Source organism: Neomonachus schauinslandi, chromosome 4 (assembly GCF_002201575.2).
Source record: "Neomonachus schauinslandi chromosome 4, ASM220157v2, whole genome shotgun sequence".
NCBI lineage: Eukaryota > Metazoa > Chordata > Mammalia > Carnivora > Phocidae > Neomonachus > Neomonachus schauinslandi.
Window position 1 is genome coordinate 94,632,887 of NC_058406.1, and position 20,458 is coordinate 94,653,344.

General features: G+C 52.6%; 1 protein-coding gene across 4 annotated transcripts in view; it reads right to left on the bottom strand.

Moving 5' to 3' along the window:
• Nucleotides 1-20,155, bottom strand: part of SYT6 (synaptotagmin 6) — a 55,404-nt gene extending 35,249 nt beyond the window's left edge. For 3 of the 4 annotated variants that reach the window (XM_021690206.1, XM_044914105.1, XM_021690207.1), the window contains exons 1-3: nucleotides 19,993-20,155; nucleotides 8,999-9,347; nucleotides 6,951-7,509 (exon numbers count right to left, since the gene is read on the bottom strand). In XM_021690206.1, coding sequence (XP_021545881.1) covers nucleotides 6,951-7,509; nucleotides 8,999-9,347; nucleotides 19,993-20,155 — 1,071 coding nt within the window. Of the gene's footprint in view, nucleotides 1-6,950; nucleotides 7,510-8,998; nucleotides 9,348-19,992 lie in introns of those variants that run through there. The other variant, XM_021690208.1, reaches the window with a different exon arrangement.
• Nucleotides 20,156-20,458: the final 303 nt, after the last annotated feature.

The window sequence follows — 20,458 nt, forward strand, 5'->3', positions numbered from 1 at the left end:
GCCTCACCAACTCATTTGTGTCCCTCAACCGAAGTGTAAGCGCCATGGGAGCAAGGACTTTGTTTAGCACCGCACCCCAGAGCCCAGGACTGTAGTCGGTGCCTTGTAGTTGGTGGAACAGATCACCACTGAATGCGCCGTTCTCGAACTACGCCTCCTCTCACTTCCTCAGTTCTCTTTTCTCTTGGGTCTCCTCTTGCTTGCTGCCCTTTGCTGGCCCCTCGCCTCCTCTTCCATGACTGTGGGTGCTCCCCAAAGCTCGGTTCTTGCTCGCAACTTCTCCTTCCACCATCTGCATCCTCGGTCCACTTACCCACCCTCCTGACTTCCATAATCACCTCAAATCATTGTGTTCTTCTGAATGCATTGACTCGCTCTGAAACCTTCACTCAACGATGAGCTCCTTGAAAGCCAGGACTCTATTTGTCCCCTCAGTTGTTCTTGGACCCAGATAAGTTCTCTGAGGGATCGCGGAAGACATGTTGAGTGAATAAAGATTCATCATGCTTCCCTCTTGCTGCCTCCCGCCTCCCAGCCAGGATAGAACTGAAAGCCTGAGATCCAAGGTGCTCGTTGCATCAAGCTGCTGGTCAGTGAGCCTTGGGGAGGTGTCATCCCACGGTGATTTAATGATTTAATGAGTCACAGTGGATCAATTTAGCTGATTCTTTGGCTCTACTTGAAGAGGCCTTTTGTGCTTACCCTTGGATCTCATTTGACTTGAGTACGCGGGTGTGAGAAGAGGACGCAACCGAACTCTTTTCTGGCAAGGACAGGAAATTTCATTCTAGGAGGCCAGCCTCCCCCAACATGCTGGGCTAGTGAGGACCTGCATATCCCTCGGGACCGCAGAGCTGCCTTCCTGCTTCCCCTGTCAGACTGTGAGCCTTTGAGGACAGGACTGGAGTTTAAGTGCTCATATTCTCCATGCTAGCCTGGTGCTTGGTCCAGAGTTCATTACACCACAAGTCGTCTTGCACAAAGAAAAAAACCCAGTCTGACTTGACAGAAGTTCTTTCTAGATCCTTCCCCCAATCCAGAGAAAATAAAGAAACACAGTCCCCTACTCCTGACAGCCCGGCCTTTTAGCACTCTCTATCTTCATTGCCATCAAAGCCTAGCCTATAACTTTCTTTTTCTGACTCTGACTTCTTTTCTCCATTTCTCCCCAACACTTCTGCACGTGGCTTGTGGTAGAGCATAGTTTTGTTGCAAGCACCCTGAACCGGCCCATCCCCCAAGCACGTGCCGTGTGTAAGGGGGCGGGGGCCACCAGACCGACTCTAAGGTGCCCATCAGCCTGGGCGCTGTGAGGTGGAGGGCTCTGTCTCTGCCATCCTTTCCACCACCAGCTCAAGCTTCTACATCCAGCAAACTTCTGCATCAGTGATGTAACTGACACTCGAACGTTTGTTGAATGAAAGAGCGATGAATGTCAGGCTACAGCCCACAGGAAGAATCCTGGGGAGATGGGAAAGGAATCCCAGGGTCAGCACAAAAACTGCCGCCTGGAACAAGAGGAAGGAGAGAAGCCAACCAGGCCACAAGAGAAAACAAAAACACTCTTCTGGATCCCTTGAACGAGCTGCACAATTTCAGATCTGTCTTCTGCCCCAGGGAGCAATGCAATCCCGCTGCGCTCCCACCATGCAAGGACCACAGGCTTGGTTGAGTCTTGGCTCTCCACCACCTTCTCTCTGGGCGACGCTGGGTGAATCACTTAACCTGATCCTTCATTCCTTTGTTTACATAAAGGGGATGATAATAAGGCTTGTGGCGAGGATAAAATATGATCAAGTTGGTTGTGCTCTAGGCTCCTGGTAGGAGCTCAAATAATAAGCCACATAGCCCCAGTAAACAGGGATCTGAAAGGAGGCAGGTTAAGGAGGAAGCTAAGCCCCCCTCCCCAGCCAAAGGACTGCACCCGTCGGAAAAGGAGGAAGACAGCTTGGTGGGGAGCAGGGGATTCCTTGTGGCAGGAACTCCCTAGAGGACATTTCCCAGGCGCTGGAAGAGAGGACTGATTCTTACTGACATTTAAGGGAGGAGAATATGTCTGGAAATTCTGCCTCGTGGCTTATTAACCTATGGACCACACTCCCAGGGACTGGGTAGCTCTGCTCTGAAAGCAAGGGAGCCAAGCACTTCTCTTTAAGAGATGCCAAGAATCTTAGAATCTCAGAATTTTGAAGCTGGTTTAACACTCAGTAAACTGCAGCTCAGAGAGGACAAGTCACTTTCCCAAGGTCACACAGAGAACATTCGGCCTGGCTAGGACGAGAACTAAACTAATAAGAATACCCAACAACGTGCCAAAACAGGTGGTCGGGACCCAAGCGGGGGAGTCAGGTCTGAGAGCGGTACACACAGTGACCCACAGGCTGAGCCAGAAGGAAAGTCACTGTGACAATGGGGCTCAGGGGGCTGTTCTGTGACAGCGCCGACCGAGGCATCTCATGGATGTTACTTAGTTTTTTACATTTACTGTCACTACGAGGTATAGTACCCATTATTGTCCCTGTTTTGCTGATATGGAAACTGAGGCAGAGTAGATAATGTCCCCAAGGTCTCAGAGCTAGAAAGAGCAGAAGCTAGAATACAACACAGGTCTGTTGGGCACCAACGCCTGAGCTCTTTCTGTCCAGCCCCGCTCATTCCCAGGCTGGAGACCAGTCCACCATATCAGGCCTCTCTTCCTCCCTGCAGACTCTGAGTCCAGGGTCCCTGGAAGTACATAAAACACACCAGCACCCCAAAACAACACACGCATGCACACACACACACCCGTACTTGGCTCACTCTGACCTGGCGGGGACCTGTTAAGGCAGGAAGATGGCCGAGTCCATTAACGCAACCAAGCACAACACATATTTATGGCCCCAATTACAGCCTTCACCTCCCTCCCCACTGCCACCGAGCAGCAGGAATAGTTGTGTGCAGTGGGGTCTGAGGCCTCTGTAGCAATAACTACAAGATTACAGAGACATTTGCAAACCCCGGTGACGGCGGCACTATTATAATGATAAATTTACAGCTTTATATAGAAATAATGGGACTGGGGGCAGAAGCGGGGGGAGGGAAGAGCAGGGGGATTTCAGCCAATCAAAGTTCTGGGTGGAGGGAAAATGACAAGCTGCTGGGAATGCCCAGGAGACCACCAGGGGCCGTTAGTCAAGCCAGGCAGGAGTGGGGCAACAGGAGTGTGAGAAGCAGCCCTGCCTGGGGTCGGAGTGGATTTAATGAACTCCCACGATTTCCTCCCCACTCTGAGCTCCTTGACTCCGTGGCACAGAAGAGGCCTCCAATGGCTCTAGCACGTCCGAGTTGCCTGCTTGGCACCCTCCAGCCTGGTGGGGGGTACACTACCTCCATTGCTCCCTAGGCTTCCCTCCAGAGCAACCTGGAGGCTGTGAGGCCAATGTCCCATGTGGCTTAAGATTCGCAATTAACCAAGAGCTAGATTCCCCGGATGTACACCTCTCCTTCACTAGCCTTGAAGCTCCTAATTCAGGGGTTGTGAGAAAACAACAGGGATGCTCCAGGCTTTGCTACTTCAAACCAACTTGAGCCATGCGGCTGGAGCTAAAGCAAGGGACATACCCGGTTCCACCTGCCAGGGCTGAATGTGATGCTCCAATACAAGCACAAGGACCAACAAGGGGACAGCATTCATGGACTCATGCGACCCCAAAGCCGCGTGCTAAGCCCCTGATTCTCACAGCACCCGCCTCTCCTTCTACTTAGCCTGTGGGTCACTGACCCTCCAGTTCAATCCGGACTCTCCGACCCAACTGGTTAATCAATTTGCCACCATATCTCTGAAGGAATGCACAGGCTGCATCTCTCCCCACCAAGCCTGACTCTACCAGTTTTCAGAATACTATTTGGCCTTCTCCTCCAGGAAGCCTTCCCAGGTTATAACCACACCCGATTCCCACTGCTTCTTTAATAATTCTTTCTTTGTGTATCCATATATAGTTTTAATTGAATTAACTAAGCCGTTGGTCGTTCCACAAAAATGTGCTGAGTTCTTATGTTTGTTTATAATGACACACTCAGCATGGAGGAAAAACACAAGAGAAAGTCAAATGTGGGACAAAGGCATTCCTGAGCCATTGGGAGGACTTTGCAAGACTAAAGATGATCCGGGGTATAATTGAGAGACACAGGAATAAATCCAGAGGAGCGATTTCTGTAAGAGCAGAAAGGCTTAGGGAACTTTGAAAGGGGGATTGGTCTGGGCCAGGCAGAGCAGTGCAGAAAGGCATGCGTGACAGGGGGAACCCTGTGAGCAAAGGCAGGAGGCAAGAATGTCAGGCACGCTTGGGGGACCAGCCTGCAGGACAGCGGAGCTGCCAGAGTTCCAAGCGGAGTGGGGCCCAAATGCAGCTCTAGGAATGGAATCCAGCACGAGGACAGATGGGAGCCCCTGTGCTCATCCCTACCACCCCCACCACGCTGGCCGCAGGATTTCACATGCACTCACTGCTTATCATTCCCAGGGACTATGACTTGGGCCTCTCTGGCCCCCAAATAAGTATAATTTCAGAGTCAGTGCCAAAAAAACAGGTAAAAGCACCCACCTTATTTCCCTTTCCCCTCCTTTGCCTGATTCCTCGCCCACCAGGACGATGAGCTTACTCCTGAGAGCCAACCCACCAGCAGAGCTGCGGACTGGAGGGCCCCAGGGGCCTCCCGTTGGCAGAACATCAGCTCAGACAGACTGCAAGCAAGATGGGGTGTGTGAGCACAGTCACCTGCTCTTCGGCTTCAGAAACTCCCGGGCCTGGCCTCCCTGTGCTCCCAGTTAGGATGCTAGCCCTTCTTCTGTCACGCTATATATACCCCTCCCCACTTATCTTCCCCATCCGGGGAAAATTCCAGGGCTGCCCTAACTCTCAATAGCAACCTCACACAGTGCACACTATTCACTATTTAGCATTACTAGCACCTGCATGGACTTCTCTTGTCTCTGGAATTAGATTCTAATTTTCTGTGGATCAAGGAAGCTGTCTTTTATCGCAGCTGTCTGATTCAGTCTAGAAGCTGGGCTGAGGAAGGGGGATGGGACGAGGACAGGGACAGCCACAGCGTTCTAGCACATAGGAAGCTCGCCTCCCTGTGAGGAGCGCACTTAGGCACAGACTGTCCAATCCAGGCTTGGGTCTTCCATCGTGCCCGCAGCTAAGGTCGCAGGAGAGGGAGGGGAGTCCTCAGAGTCTGAGTCAAGCTCTGTTTCCCCAGCCCCTGGCCTCACCCCTTCCGCTCTCGGAGCCCCTGGACCTTGACCTCCACGTGGGGAGGACCGAGCTGCTCTTCTCTACCTGTGCAGTCACCGTAATGAAGCTGCTGCCTGAGGAGAGCACCAGGGAAGAGCTGCAGCAGATGTAAACTTCACAGTGATTTATAGAGCAGAGCTCTTGGGCCTGGGCTGGCGCTCAGCTGCTGCGCCATCCTGCCCCATCTGCCTGGTCTCGCTGCTGGTCCTATTCTTGGGGATTTCGTGGAAGCAAAGGTCAGAGAGGCACTGGGACATCAGACTGAACTGGTCAAAGTCAGGACCAGCTCGGAGAATGGGGTGTCCCCGAGACCCACCCTGGGGCCAAAACGGAGCCCACCAAGCTTTAAATAAATCAAGTTTCTTACACTTTTCCCATCAGAGCAGGGGGGATGATTTTCCTGGCCTCTCTCCTCACAAATTCAACACAGAGATATTGAGAATTGTTGAAAGGGAGGGCCTGCAGACTGAGTGGGGTCATCCCCACCCCAGAGAAACAGTGCAAGAAATATCCGGGGAGACTCAACCAGTTAGCACTCAAGACCCCAGACACAAGGCCGTTGGTGTCTGATGGGAACACCCATGCTGGGCTCTCAGCTGCCTGGATGGGCTTAGAGAGAGGTATACACCCATACCTGTGGGATCTACACTGGACCAAAGGGCTCTGGAAATGCCCTCTTAATTCTCTGTGCCAAACCTGTCTTCCTCCTGAAAAGCCAGCTCGAGCCTCAGCTCCTTAAAACCTTCCCTGGTTCATTGCAGTTGATCGTGAACAGCCAAGCACCTCCTGTCCCATGTGTGGATTAGTCAGGTATCCTTCCAGGCTGCCCTGGGCAGGCAGTGCCTCAGAGAAGGGGCTGTGTGGTAGTCACTCGTGTTGGTCATTAAGTGTTTCCAGTTCTCCTTCTGGGCATACGGTAGGATTTCTTTGCCCTGCCCTCCTAAGTTGCCATGTGTCTTGCTTTGGCTAACGAAACACAAGTAGAAGTAACAAATATCCCTTCACTGTGGAAGCTTTAAGAAATAGTGCATGACTTGCCACATCCTCTTTCTCCTGATGTGGTAACTATGGGAGCACATGTCCAAATGAAGCCTCTGTCGGCTCAGACCCCTGGGTCACAAGGTAAAGTAGAACCCCAGCCAAGCTGCAAAGTATGGATAGCATGAACAAGAACTAGATTTTGGTTGCTCTAAGCTACCAAATCCTAGGACTATTTGTTGCTGCAACTTAACCTCATTCGTCCTGATTAACATGCCCTGTTCTTGATTGCTCTTTCCAGGCTTCTAGCACACATCAGTGCACTTGGCAGATGCTGCTGTCTGATTCAGTCTAGAGACCTGGCCCAATCCTCACCCATGATCAAAGAGATAGATAACATTACTTTATAGGTGGTAGACCTAAGGCCTAGCAGGTGGAGGGAACCGCCCCAGAACATGTAATCAGAAGCAATGGGCAAAAATTCTCTTCCATGCCAACCCACACCCCAACCTGGGGCAGCGTGCAAGGACTTCCCCAGGGTGGGCTGAGCCACTGCTCAGTTCCCAGAGTCCCCCTTCACATCCTGAAGGGCAAAGGCCCACTTGTCTCTAGGGTGGAGGAGGATAGGGCCACACCCCACTCAACCCGGCCCTAGGAATCCTCAAGAAGCCCAGGAGGCAAGGCTGTACTCACACTGGTGGCATACTGGATGTCCTTCCAGATGGAGGTTTCCCGGGACAGGTCGGAGGCCTCGAAGAGGTTGTCCAGGATGACCTCTCCGATCATGTCATGGCGGGAGAAGCGGTCGAAGTCGAAGACACTGAGATGTAGCTTGCGCTCGGCCAGCTCCTCGTAGGGCACTGGGAAGTGGAAATTCTCATCGAAGGTGGGGTTCAGCGTCTTGCGGTGCACCCGGGTCTGCAGCTTGCACTTGCGATCAGGCAGGAGGTAGATCTTGACGTAGGGGTCAGAGCTGCCACAGAAGTCCTTGGCAGGGAGGTCGAAGGCCTTCAGGATGCGCACGATCAAGGTCTCGCTCTCGTAGTCGTAGCGCAGGCTGAAGTTGATTTTCCCACAGCTCTTGGCGGCCTCCGACTTGGCATCGTCCCCATCCACCGACTTCTGCTTGTAGAGTTCAGGCTTGATTCGGCCAATGCTGGTGGGCTGTTCTGCCGCCGGCGGCAGCTCGTTGCCATAGTCCACGCTGGAGACGTGCATCTGCCGTGGCAGGTGGCGCTTGAAAGACGTGTGCCTGGCGGGGGTCAGGGACAGCGTGGTCAGGGCCCCGGGGGGGGGGGGGCGGGGTGTGCAGGCCGACACCTCCCTGCTGCCCTGGCTTATCCTACACTTTGCAGGGCCCTTTTCCTCCTGCTCGCCGACCCTCTCTCCATCTGCACACACTTGGTGCACGGGTGATTGTGAGCATTACAAATTTACGGAAAGGAGTTGGAATGGGGCCCGGTATATACTAAGGTCAATTCATGGTAGCCTTTGCTGCCATTTTTCCCCTTGCTTTCTGGGTTTCTTTCCTTGTAGATGTGACTCTAGTTCCCCCATGAAACCATGAGATCCCTTAGAAGGACCATCCTTTCTCCCCCTGGCTGTGGCTATCCCTTCATCATCATCACCAGCTCTACCACCGACACTGTACTTAAACATTTATTGGGCTTGGGAGCCAGACTGCGGAGGTTAATGTTGGCTCTGCCACTGTCTGGCTATGTGACCTTGGTCAAGTTATTTAACTTCTCTGCATTACAAAATGAGGATAATAAAAGTAGCAATTGCATAGGATTGCTGTGAGGAAGAACCGGATTCATACACATAAAAAGCACTTAGAACAGGGCCAGGTGTATAGTAAGCGATATATCGTCAACTCTGGATTGTCAAAGAATCCAGCTCTGATGGATTCCTTCTTTGGCTCCTCACAGCTACCTGATGAGTCACCAGCCCTATTTTACAGTCGGGGAAAACGAGTCCTAGGAAAGGTGAGCAACTTGCCCGAGGTCATATGATAAACTCTGAAAATGTGACCTCCAGCACGTTCCTTCCTGGACTCCCAGCTGAAGACCTGGTCTCCTTCCCTTCAGCTGGTTCCCCGGGAGCCTGGGGAGACATTGCAGGGACCCAGGAGCCCACAAGAGCCCTAGGTTTGAATAAATACAAGTGAATGCACCACTTCTGTGTCTGAATTTAGAGTAGGTTGTTTGTTATTATGCGGTGGGAGTTGTTTTTGGTTTTCTCCGTTAAAGAATGCCATGTATACAACTGCTGTCCTTCAGGGGACTCTGTCAAAGGTTATAAAGGAATCCTCATTCCTCAAAATGTTAGGAACCTCTTGTCTTATATCCCATGCACGGCCGACGCTATTGACAAGGCTTTACTGGCAGACCCCTAGACACACCATGAACTTGTATGCCTCTGGGCCTTTGCATATTCTCAGCCCTCTGCCTGCAATCTCTCCTTCTCTCCAAACACCCAACACCTCCCACCCACGCGCATCCCAGTGCACACCATGGAGCACAGCGCCCCACCTCCAAGGTTTCCCTCTCCTGAGGCCTTTCCTGGTGCCCACCTCCTGGTTGGTTACCCCACCACGGACCACATCATCTGTTATATTCGCCAATCAGAAGACATGAGTTATTATTTCTGTCCTCTGCTCCTCATGGGCTGGAATCTCTTAATGTCTTGAGTAAGAGAATGTGGAGGCGTGGCAGGGAGGGAAGGGAGAGGTCCACCCTCACCTGGTAGATGATGCTGGCTCTGTGGTCTGTCGCTGCAGCCGCGTGTGACGCATGATATGCTCCTTGACTGACATCTGCACCTCGGCCGGGATATCTGGGGACGTGTGGCTGATCTTCACAGCCGCCTCTAGGAAGCCCAGCGTGTTGGTGTCCTTCAGCTTGTCTGCCATGTTGCCTCTGGAGCCCGGGCTCTGGAGGGCGTCCGGGGGAGGGTTAGCAGAAGCGGGACTGGAGGCCTCCTTGCTCCTCCAGGGCATCCAGCACAGCTTCCAAAAGAGAAAGAGAAAAACTGCCACCAGGGCCACGCCACACACAATCACTACGGCTGCGAGGAGGCTGACAGAGGTGCCTGCCCTCGGCGTGAGCCAGGCAGGGAGGGACAGAGACAGACAGAGGTGGGCAGAAGCAGGAGAGGGTGTCGGCAGAGGGGGCACACAGAAGGGACAAAGACGGGAGAAGAGAAAAGAACGCTCATGAGAAAGCTACCCGCCAGAGGAGAGGTGGTTTGGGGGGTGGCGCTCCGCAGTCCACTTTGTGAAATGTCTGCAGCCGGGCGCTAGCCTCGGCCGGTCCCCCCACTCCCACCCCGCTCCCCCACTGCCAGCCTGGGGAGCACCTGGGCTGCCTCCCCGACTGCCTGCCGGCAAGTGCACCGGGAAGGGAAAGTAATTTAAATAGCAGCCTGAGCAAATGTGCAAATTCGTGAAGCGTTCACATTTGGATGCTGTTTGAATTTCTATTAGAGCTGTTACTATGGCCAGACTTAGAGCAGAGTCATTTTTTTGTATACAGCTCTCTTCCTCAACAGGCTGTGTGGCCTTGGGGACCAGAGGCTTGGCCAACTCCATCTCTTCCCGGACCCAACCCCCCGTGGAGCCCAGAGCGGGAGCTCAATGGTCACGAGATGACTTGAAGTGAATGAGAGGCAGGGGTTAGGTCTCAGGCTTCTTCTGGACTCTCAACTCTGCACGCAGTAGGCTCAGTAGATACTGGGATGAAGTTGGAATTGGACCCACACAATTTATTTCCAAGCTACATACAAGTGATTCTTGTAGCTGGCTTTTCCCATTCCTGTGGCCAGTTGAGAGCTTTTCTGTAAAGCTGGTATTTTTGAATGTTGTGGTTGTCTCAAGGCGGGGGCTCACTGTCTCGTCTCCAGCCCACCCCTGCCCCCCAGCAGGATGCCTGTGATCCCAGGAGAGCTGTGGGGGATGCCTCCCTCTGGAAGAAACGATTTAGCAGATCTCCCACCCCAACCCCTTTTGGAATGACCCTTAGGGCCCAAAGCCTCTTCTCCCTCTGAGAGGTCAGAAGCCTCCAAACCAACGGCACACGTGGTGGGGTGTGCACTAAGGTCAAGCCCGCAGAGGAGTCTTGCATGCCTAGGGTGACAATGGAAAAGTTGAGAAATTCCATCACCATCATCATCATCACACCAAATTCCTGGAAAGTCTGGAGGAGGCCAGATGACTCGGTAACTGGACCTGGACTTCTGTGCTCCCTTTGGAGGGGTGTGTCCTCACCAGTCTCCCTATTACCTTCGTGGCCCCTGCAGGCCTGTGGGTTTGCAGGCTCTGGATTATCATGGCCCATGTCCCAGGAATCTTCAGATTTAAGGTGAGAAATGACCCTACAAGTACTGAGGCCAGGCTGTGCTTCTGCAGACAAGAACAGTGGTCCAGAGAAGGGACTTGCCTGGGGTCACAGGTCGGACCAGGGTCCAGACGTCCACCACCCAGGCTGGGGCTCCTTCCACTGTCCTATAGCCTGTGTGTTCCTGATTAAACTGATGGCTATTGTAACCCTGCGTTTTTATATTTGTCTGACTCAGGGCCTAGCACAGAAACTGGCACATGAGAATGAATGAGTGAATGAGGTGAATGAATGAATGAATGAATGGTACATAAAAGAGCTATAATTATCTCTCAACCAGCATTTACTGAGCACCTGCAGGTACCAGGGGCTAAGCTAGGCTTGTAGTAGTGAGATGCCAAGTCCCTCCTGGGGGGAATCCGGAGTACTCTCATAGCACACAGGCTATGAGAGGAAGAGGAGGAACCTTCCGGAGGTGAGAACGTCAGCTACCTTCTCTGGGGAGCTGGCACTGCCTTCTGACTCCCTGGCTGTAGGGTCCTGGCTTGGATCAACTATCACAGCCACCCACAGCAATCCTAGGCCCCTGCACAGAGACAACGGAGCTTCTCCCCGGCCAAAGGAGCTGGGTGGGATTAGTCCTTCACCCAGGGACTGCTAGGGATCTGGAAAGCCAATTCTAAGTTCACTTCTAAACTAAAGGTCTCTAGTGTGGTATGAGTGCATTCTGGGGGCACAAGAGAAAACATATCAGATCGCTTTCATATTTATTTATTATCTTAAAAACAATAAATGAGAGTTGCAATATACTGGTTGATAGTAATAGAAATGATAGCATTTTATTTCTGGACTTAGTTAAGTTTTGAACATTACGAGGTCCAAGGTACAAAGTGCTCTTTATGCATTCACTCGTTTAATACTCTCCAGGGAGATAGGTGTGATTATTATTTTCATTTTGCAGATGAAGGTGAGGCACAGAGGACGAGATTCCCCGGGGTCACACGGCTGGTAAGCCATGGAACGGAGATACAACCCACATGTGTATGTAACATGGGAACAGATATATATTGGAGGCATTAAATCAAATAATTTGTGCTGTTACGAGTTCATTATCTAAATGGTTTGGAGACTGTTTCTGTAGGCCCTTATAGCCCTGGGGTTCACAAGGAAAGCTACCACAGATAGTCCTTATTCTAAGTATCCAGCCATCTCTAGACCCTTCACATCTGCTCTCGGTTACAGCTGTTCTGGATGCATTCTCTACAATATGAGTCACCTTAAAACAAAAAGGTATTTCTAAGGCTTTGCTTTCCTTTGATCATACATCTTACTTGCTGTGGTAATAATTAGAATTTTAATGAGGAAGGGGGAGAAACGGGGGGAATCCAGAGAGCATAGAGTGCATTTAAATGTTCAGCCTGACAAAAAACTGAATTCATAAATGAAAAGAGAGGTGGGGGAGGGGGCGGGTGGAGGGAATCAGTTGTCCTTGCTGTGGCTGCTATTTTGAATGCTTGTGCACGTGCCCCCCCCCACCGCCCCCCCGCTGTCGTTCCCTCGGAGCTGAGATTAAGGCAGGCAGAGGTATGGATTATTGGGAATCAGCACTCAGCGCTCAATACTGGTTATGTAAGACCAAGTGGCCCTTCCTCTGCCTGGAGAATCCCTTTCCAGGACATCTCTCCCACAGGCATTACACAGAGATTTGGGTCCTGTGGCTGAGTGGATTCACCCCCACTGGGGAACGCAAGGCAGTGAGCAAGGCTGGTAAAGAGCAGAATTAGGCCAGGGCAAAGGTGACTGTACAGGATTTAGCCCCTGTAAAATCACTATATGCAGCGTTGAACGCAGCCAGCCCGCATAGCCTGGTTAAACGTCCACTGAGGCTGGGAAGGATAGGCTCCTGTATGGTCTAAGGGCTCTGCTAGATCAGCTACGATGTGTGCCTTCCTACCTCAGGCCTGCTGGGACCAACCGACCAGGACACATTGCCCTTTTCTAAATCACAGGTGCATGAGTCGCCCTCAAAGCCTTTTTCCCACTCGTCTTGTTTGAACCTCGACACTGTGAGGTAGATAGAATTTTGATGGGCAACTCAGCCGCCTTTTGCGTCCTGATCCAGTACTCTTCATATTTCATACTGCTATCATGCACTAGCTTCGTGGCAAGAGAGAGGCAACCCTCTGGTAAGGGAGAAAGCCCTTCCCAAATCCTTGTGTTCTTTATTTCCTCCTCAGCCCAGAGAGAAAAATCAGTGCCCTGGGGTCAGACTGGGCTCCTTCAATGTTCATCTCCACTGACTTTAAACTGTGTGACTTTGGCAAGCTACTTAATCTCTCAAGCCTCAGTTTCCTCATCTGTGATATGGGTATAATAATAGTATCTACCTTCTAGGGTCATTGTGAGGTTTCAGTGAGATCAAAAGTGCCAGGACAGTGCCTGGAATGTAGTAAAAAATAAGATAAATATTAGCTGTTTCTATTAGAATCACTTAGTTCTGCCTAGTCTAGTTTTGAATATCCCCTCATTTGGAAAAGTTTCATTGGCAGAACATCTGCAAGCCACGAACACTAATAGAGAGAGCTTTAACTTTGTCATTACAAATGAGGAATGACCTTACTAGCAGAAAAAATGTAAGTATTTTATATATAGCTACATGTCAAGACATAATATGTACTATATTAAAGATCTCTCATCTCCGAGTTTTTCTGTCAATACTCATTTGCTTGCTACTCATCCAGTTTCGTTGTTACCATCACCAGCCATCTGGTGAACAGGCATGAGCTCCAAAGGAGTGAAAAGAAAATCATGAAAGAAAAATCAACAATTGAGAGAACATGCTATGGTTTTGCAAAGTTCTCTTGGAAATTTGGAAGAAAGAAGTCTAGTCCATTACTCAACATTAGGTGTGAAACATCTTTATTCATGTGTCAGAAGAATCCAATATTCCATGGGCACCCGGTTTGGGAAATCATATTGGTCAATTACCCAGCAGCCTCTGGGAGAGCAAAGAGCTGTGCAGCCATGCTTTGGATACACACCCAGTGACCTGGCATTGCGCAGGGGCATGTGGCTTCTACCCCTGGCGGGGGACGTAGACTTCACTTCGTGTTCAGATCCTGGGCAGGTAGCTCAGGTGAGCACCAGCACCAGAATGACCACAGAGCACATCCATCCACATTTCTAATTGTGTGACCTTGAGCAAGTTACTTAACATTCTCCAGACTTTGGTTTCCTCTTTGATTTGTTGGGGATTCTAAGGATTCCTACTTTATGGAGTCATTATGAATATTAAATGAACTAAGACTTTGGGCATAGTTCCTGTACGTGGTAAGTGCTCCCCAAATGTAAGCTATTTTTCTTCATGTGTTGCTTTTTTTGATGGCAAATAATACAGAATGGACCCAAAACTGGGCCCTCTGAGACAGGGAAGGGGGACACCAGACCATGGGGCAAGGCAGCCAAGAGACCTCAGGCCCACAAGGGCAGGAACCGCTCATCACCTTCAGTGAAACTGTCTGGCAGGGGTAATGGCTCCTGGCCTCCCTCTCTCCCTGGAAAATGCTGGGTTATTAATTAGCAACCCAGGGCTTTCTTATCTCTCCACACTGACACTCCTTCCTCCAAAGACAGAGCCCTGGCGCCTCCTCCCCTTATCCCCACCCAGAGTGTTAGGATTCATCAGCAGCTCTTATCACCTGCTATTGTTCCCATTTTTCTAATAGGTTTCCATGTCAGGAAAATCCATTCTGTAACAGTAACAGGCATTTTTGCTAATAGATTGTACCTGAAAAGATAAACTGGGGAGAGGAAGTGAAAAGAAAGGACCATTTTCTCTGCTTCGCCCAAAGCTGGAGAACGCTGGCTTCAGGGCCTGGGGCTGCTGGTAGACCCTCGGAAATGGTTTACGTGCCCGCCTCTGCGGAGCAGGGGCCGCCTGGGCTGAGGAGCCCTCATTCAGACACAGAACAGAGACACAGACAAGCACAACCCAGAGATCAGACAGCAAGAAATGCAGAGGCACAGTGCCAAGTCTGGGAGGGGAAAAGACTCTGGACAGAACCATTCATATTAATACCGGTAATATTATTTGTTATTTCTTTCTACATGGTCAGCACCATGCCCCTTACATTATTTCCTTTAATCTTTACCACTTCCTAAAGAAATGAGTACACAACTCTCAAAGATAAATTAACTCAGCTTAGAGATGTTAACTAAGTAACTTCTTCAAGGATACATTGCATTGCGCAGAGGAGCTGGGATTTAAACCTGGGACTTCCGATGCCAAAGTCAGAGCTTCTGAGCCGGGCCCCTGAGGGCACTGGGGGCTGAGTGGGAAGCTGGACAAGAAGCTGGGGAGGCATTTCTTTGTTATAATCAGGAGAGTGTGGGACACATCCTCTACTATTTGGCCTGATCCTCTGTACCTGGATAGAAACCTGAAGACTAGAATTACGACCAACCTCCTCATCCCCCATCTCTTTCTTTTCTAGAAAGTATAGACACTGCAGGTTACCCACCAGGCACCAGGCCAATAACCTCAGTGGCCCCTGGAAATGCCTTGTCCAGAGATATATGTCCCTGAGAAATACCTGAGAGTGCGGGTATGTGTGCGTGCATGTGTGTGTGTGTGTGTGTGTGTGTGTGTGTGTGCATGCATGTGTTGGGGGAACAGGGCTATTCTGTTCCAAGCCTTACAGACGTGGTCCATTAATAATAAACTCTGCCATGGCTTGTAAATTTATTAGGAGAAGCTGGTGTAGTTAAAATTCAGAGTTGGGGGAGGGGGAGCAGAGAGCCTTTGCTTCCATTCCTTCTTTCAGAGATCCAGGCTGAACTACCAATGGGGATAATTAGCAGAGTCCAAACAGAGAAGGAATTAATGCCCCTGAAAAGCTTCGATGAGGAGAGACAATGTTGGGCTAATTATGGCCGCACCAGCTTTATGACTGGGCACCAGCTTCCACCATCATTAGGGGATTCAGAGATAAATCGGAGACTAATGTGGAGTGCTGTAGCTAACAGAGCATTGGCATTAATTTAGCAATTATTAGTATTATTATTTTGGCAGATGGTAACTGTACGTTTATGGCTGATTAGTCAGGGCTTGGGGCCCCTCTGAGATGTGGACATCAAGGCTGGGGTGATGGTGGAGAGGAGCAGACAGAGAGCCAGAAAGATTCTTTCCCTCTACACCCCCCCTTCCTGTTTACCCCTGCAAGGACTGAGAGGAGAGGTCTGTCCGGGCCCACATGAGCAAGAAAAACAGATCGGCAATAGAGAGGAGGGGGAGATGAGACAATGTTGTATACCTAGAGTGTCCACAGCAGGATATCTTGCTCACCTCCACTTTCAATGCCCCCGCAGATGAAAATTCCTAAGTGTGGCTGGTTCAGTCCTCTGGTGCTCAGAGACCTCTTTTCCTAAGCAGGACCAGCAAGGGTGCCACCTAGCTTGGGCAGGACTTTCTCTTACCCTGTTTTTTTTCCCACTCCAGACAGCCTTACACAGATCCTAAAGAAACCTGGCTGGGTCCAGATGTCTCAGTCTTAGTCCTAATTTTCTGCAGCCACATGTTATACCTCCAACTCTGTGGACAGAGGAACAGAACAGTTAGAACATGTCTTCTCTGTACAGAGCCTGGAGGGGATGATCTACCATTCCACTCTTAAAGTTCCCACAGACAGAGGTAGAAGAAAACTTCTAGAACTGTAAATCCAAGCACTGTACAGCTCCTTGATACTTCACCCTAGTTCTAGAATCTTAAAGTTGAAGACACACCATAAAGTCAGAACATCGTCTAAAGGATGTACATTCTAAAGGATCGTAATTGCACCTTTCCTCAAAGAAGGCAAAATTTGCAGAATTTCTTCCTTCCGGCAAGGAGTGAGGGAGTAACTGATTATTTAGTTATAGAAACAGGAACGTTTGTGGTTTTGGTGAAATGCTATGCATTTAACTTGCCATCACAAGCAGGAAAAATCTTACCTGTGCTGCCAAAGGCTAACTTCAAAAGCAGGTGACTGAATCACAGAACATCTCCAGAGTCAGTAGAGAAGTAAACCAACAGGACATACATCTCATGGCCACATGTAAGACCAAGAATAACCATTCCTGCTGCCAGCGTGGCAGGGGCAGGGCAGCTCAGGGTCCTCTATCAGTTCCTGAATTTTTTGGGAACACCTCTGAATCTCTGCTTGCTATCTCAAACCCAAAACCCTCCTACCCACACCCAACACTCTGCATTTGGCCTATGGAGCAAATTCATTCATCTCCACAAGGCAAATGGCATGAAGAAGGAAGAGAACTGCCTGTCAGTGTCCACTTGCAGGGGTAGGCAGGTGGGGGGTGGATTGTACATTAAAGAGGAAAACAGACCCTTCGCCTTCAGAATGTTTAAAGAAAAACGGAACTTGTTTCTATCTGGGACAGTTTGTGTAGAGGTGTTTCAAGTCAGGAAAGCTAAGGAGATCTGATTAAGGTTTCCTGTGCAATTCCTGGCACAGACCATGGCATATAGGAGGGTCCCAGTAAATGATAGTAGAGTCCAAATCTCAATTGTTGAATCTCAGGGTGTTACTAGAAATCCCGTGAGCTAGAGACTTTCAGTAGGAGGAAGGCAGGGGGTAACATACAGAGGTAAAGAGAACTGGGCATGCTCTAGTCACTTGCATTTTTCGTGAAAATACAAATGAAAAGATCCAGCATTTCTCTGCTAGGAGAATCTGGCAGTGGCTCTGGGATATAGGGAGTAGGCTAGGACTTAGGCTACCTGGGGGCCTGGTCCTGAACTGCACAGCATCTCCCCAGACTTGTGCTCACTTAAACCCCAAGCTCGCAAAGCCACTCTCAACCACTTTCTTTCTTTTGCTGTGATTAAGGGTCTCCTTCTGCCACCTCCTCTCTTTCAGCCCCCTAGCTTGGCCCCCAGGGGCTTCCTGAGGCTTGTGACTCAGCAGCCAAAGTTCAAGTCCCCCAGGACTGACAAGTCAAGTTCAAGCAGCCTGAAGGGAAGGCACACTGATTCATCTGAGCCTGCTTACTCTCGTTCCTCAACCTTCTCTCACCCTCAGCCTGGCCACCAGGTACCTGTCATTCCAGACTATGGGGTGTCCCTCTGGAGTTGGAACCCCAGTGCCTCCCTGTATCAGAATGTTCCAGGCACACATACACCCTCCGCAGCATGCAGCATTTCTGCTCTGGACAGATGGGGGAGGAGGGCAACCTCCATCCCAGGTGGAACTCGACAGGTGTGTTCTCACCTTGAATTATCCCCTTTAGGGTTTGAGAAGTCAGGACCAGCATTAAGGCCCCCACTGGAAATGAATTGTTGGAGGTAAGGATGGAAGGAAGCTGGGTAGGCAGGCAGGCAGGAAAAGACTCCCTAACTTGGGGAAAATTGTGTGTCTGGGGGATATGAGAGGGATAGTGCAGTAGATGAGGGCACCTGAGAACCAAAATCTAAGAACACTTGCTGGGCCTACTTTATTCCGAGATTCTTCAAAAGGGAGAATCAACCTCTCCAACATCCCTCACTGTACCACCCTCTGAAAGTTCTTCTTTAGGTCTCACCTCAGTCCCTTCTGCTGCAGTAATCAACCCATTGATCAAACATTGCCAGGGCCAGAGAGAGTGCAGGCGAGAGAGCAGCGCCCCCTACAACCCACGCAAGGCTGAGGTGCGCTCCACTCCCGCAAGGCTGGACACAATCCCCTCACACACACAATCCTCCCCTTGGCCCACTATCTTCCTTCTATTCCTCTGCGCCCCCCCCCCGCCCCTCCCCTCCCCTGCGGGCCCCGCCCCCCCCCCCCCGCCACCCCCACCCCCCCCCCCCCCCCCCCCCCCCCCCCCCCCCCCCCCTCCCTCTTCTCCCCCCCCCCCCCCCCCCCCCCCCCCCCGCCAGCGGCCCGGTTCCTAACCTAGGACCTTACCAACAGTTGTGACCTTTAACCTCAAGTGAAAAAACAGGGCCCTGGAACCTGCGGTCTCTGGGGAGCTTACCCCAGCTGTACCTGCTCCAGGAACCACCGCTCCAGTCCCCGGCTTCTGATCCCTGGAGACGCGCGTGGAGAAGAAATTCCCGCCTCTCGTAGCCCCTTCCTCCCTTTCCCGCGCCGTTGGTGCGGAACCACAGGGGCGACCCTCGCCTTCCCCGAGGCCCAGCGCCACCGGGGTCAGGGTCGGGGGACGAGGAGGGGCGGTGTCTGCGGAGCCAAAGGAACCCCGGCGCCTTGGTCCCTGCAGGATCTCCCCACCCCCACGCCGCATCCTCTCGAGGCTTCGCACTGCCCCCCCGCCCCTCCCCCCCGGAGGGAAGGCGACCGGGTGCTCCCTCTCTCCCAGGACCCTCCAGACGTCGGCATCCTGACAAAGAAGCCCGGCTGCAGCGGGCGAGCGTGGCCGCACGGCGCTGGTGCGGCAAGTAAATACCCGGGCCGGCGGGCCGCCTACCCTCCCGCGGCTCCCGCCGCCAGGGCGCGACACGCCATTGCCGCTGTCGCGACTCCCGAGAGACACCGCAGCTGCGCGCCGGGCCCGGGCCCTGCGGGGCTCGGGCTCCCGACTCACCGGCTCCGGCGAGCTCGCCTCGGCTCGGGCTCCCGCCTGGGCTCGGCGACCGCCGGGGCTGCGTCCGGCGCACAGTCCGCGCCGTTCGGGCAGGAGGCGCCCGCTTGGCAAAGTCGGCGAGAGGCACCGGCTCAGTCGCGCACTGGCCCCGAGTCCGAGTGAGTCAGAGAGGGACCGAGGGAGCGAGTTATAGGGGCGGGTGTGTGTGTGGGGGGGGGGATGCCGAGACACCCTCCCCCACCCCGCCCCCCGCCACCCGGCGGAGACGCAGAGAGCCACTCGCTGCCGGAGAGACGCTCGGACACAAAGACCTCGTGCCGCCCGCAGACCCAAGTTTCTCCCCGAGACCAAGGGGCTCGGACCGCGTTCCCCGAGAGAACAGACAAACCGACGCGCAGACCGACAGACGGACCTTGGGACCTCGACACCCCGAAGAAACGAATTACTTCCTCCGCCGGGGTGTCCCTGGTCTCCTAGGTCGCTCCACAGACCCCTTCCCTGACAGATTGCCCGCAGGGTGAGCGGAGAGACGCTAGGGAAACTGAGGCCCCGGTGGGGCGCTGCACCCCGGGAGCGCGGCTTTGCGCGAGATCCCCGAAGAGTCACACGGGAGGGGGCTCGGGGATTCTCTGCCTCCCAGGTTCCTTTCACGTCTCTCCGCTTGCCCTGCGGGCGATGGAACAGGGTACTGGCTGGGGCTGGTTCCGAACCCAGGATCCTGAGCTGGAGTTCTCTGTCTAGGTTCTGGGGCTCCCGGGGCCGGGGCTCTGGGAGGGAGGACGGCCAGGGCGAGAATCCAGGAAGAGAGGGGGCCTCGGATTTCCCGTTACCTGAGTCGGCCGCGCTCGGACTCCTCTCTGGGGGCTGTAGCTCGAAGCTCCGACAAGTCTCCACGTCCAACCCGAGAGGGGGCGGCCGGGCCCGGCACAGCGAGGCCAAGAGCGCGAGCGCCGCCTGGCACCGAGGCCCCCCGGTCCCCCACACCCCACTCATGCCCGGGACACCCCGGCGCTTCAAGCAGCCGCCCGAACCCGTACCGCCGCCGGACTGGGGCGGGGCGAGGCGGCCCCAAGAAGACCCTCCCCGCAGCGGCCCCCTGCGGCTCCGTTCAGCTTTTAATCGCTTCCCCGCAGGGTCTCCGCCCCTCACGTGGCATCCCGCGGCAGCTGGCAAGTCTGGCGCCTCACGGCCGCCCCCTCTACACCCAGGGACAGGCCTGAGTCCCGGCGGGTTCGAGGCAGGGGAGCCCGGTTGTCCAGCACCCCGGAGGGTGCAAGGCCCAGGAAAGGGCCTGGG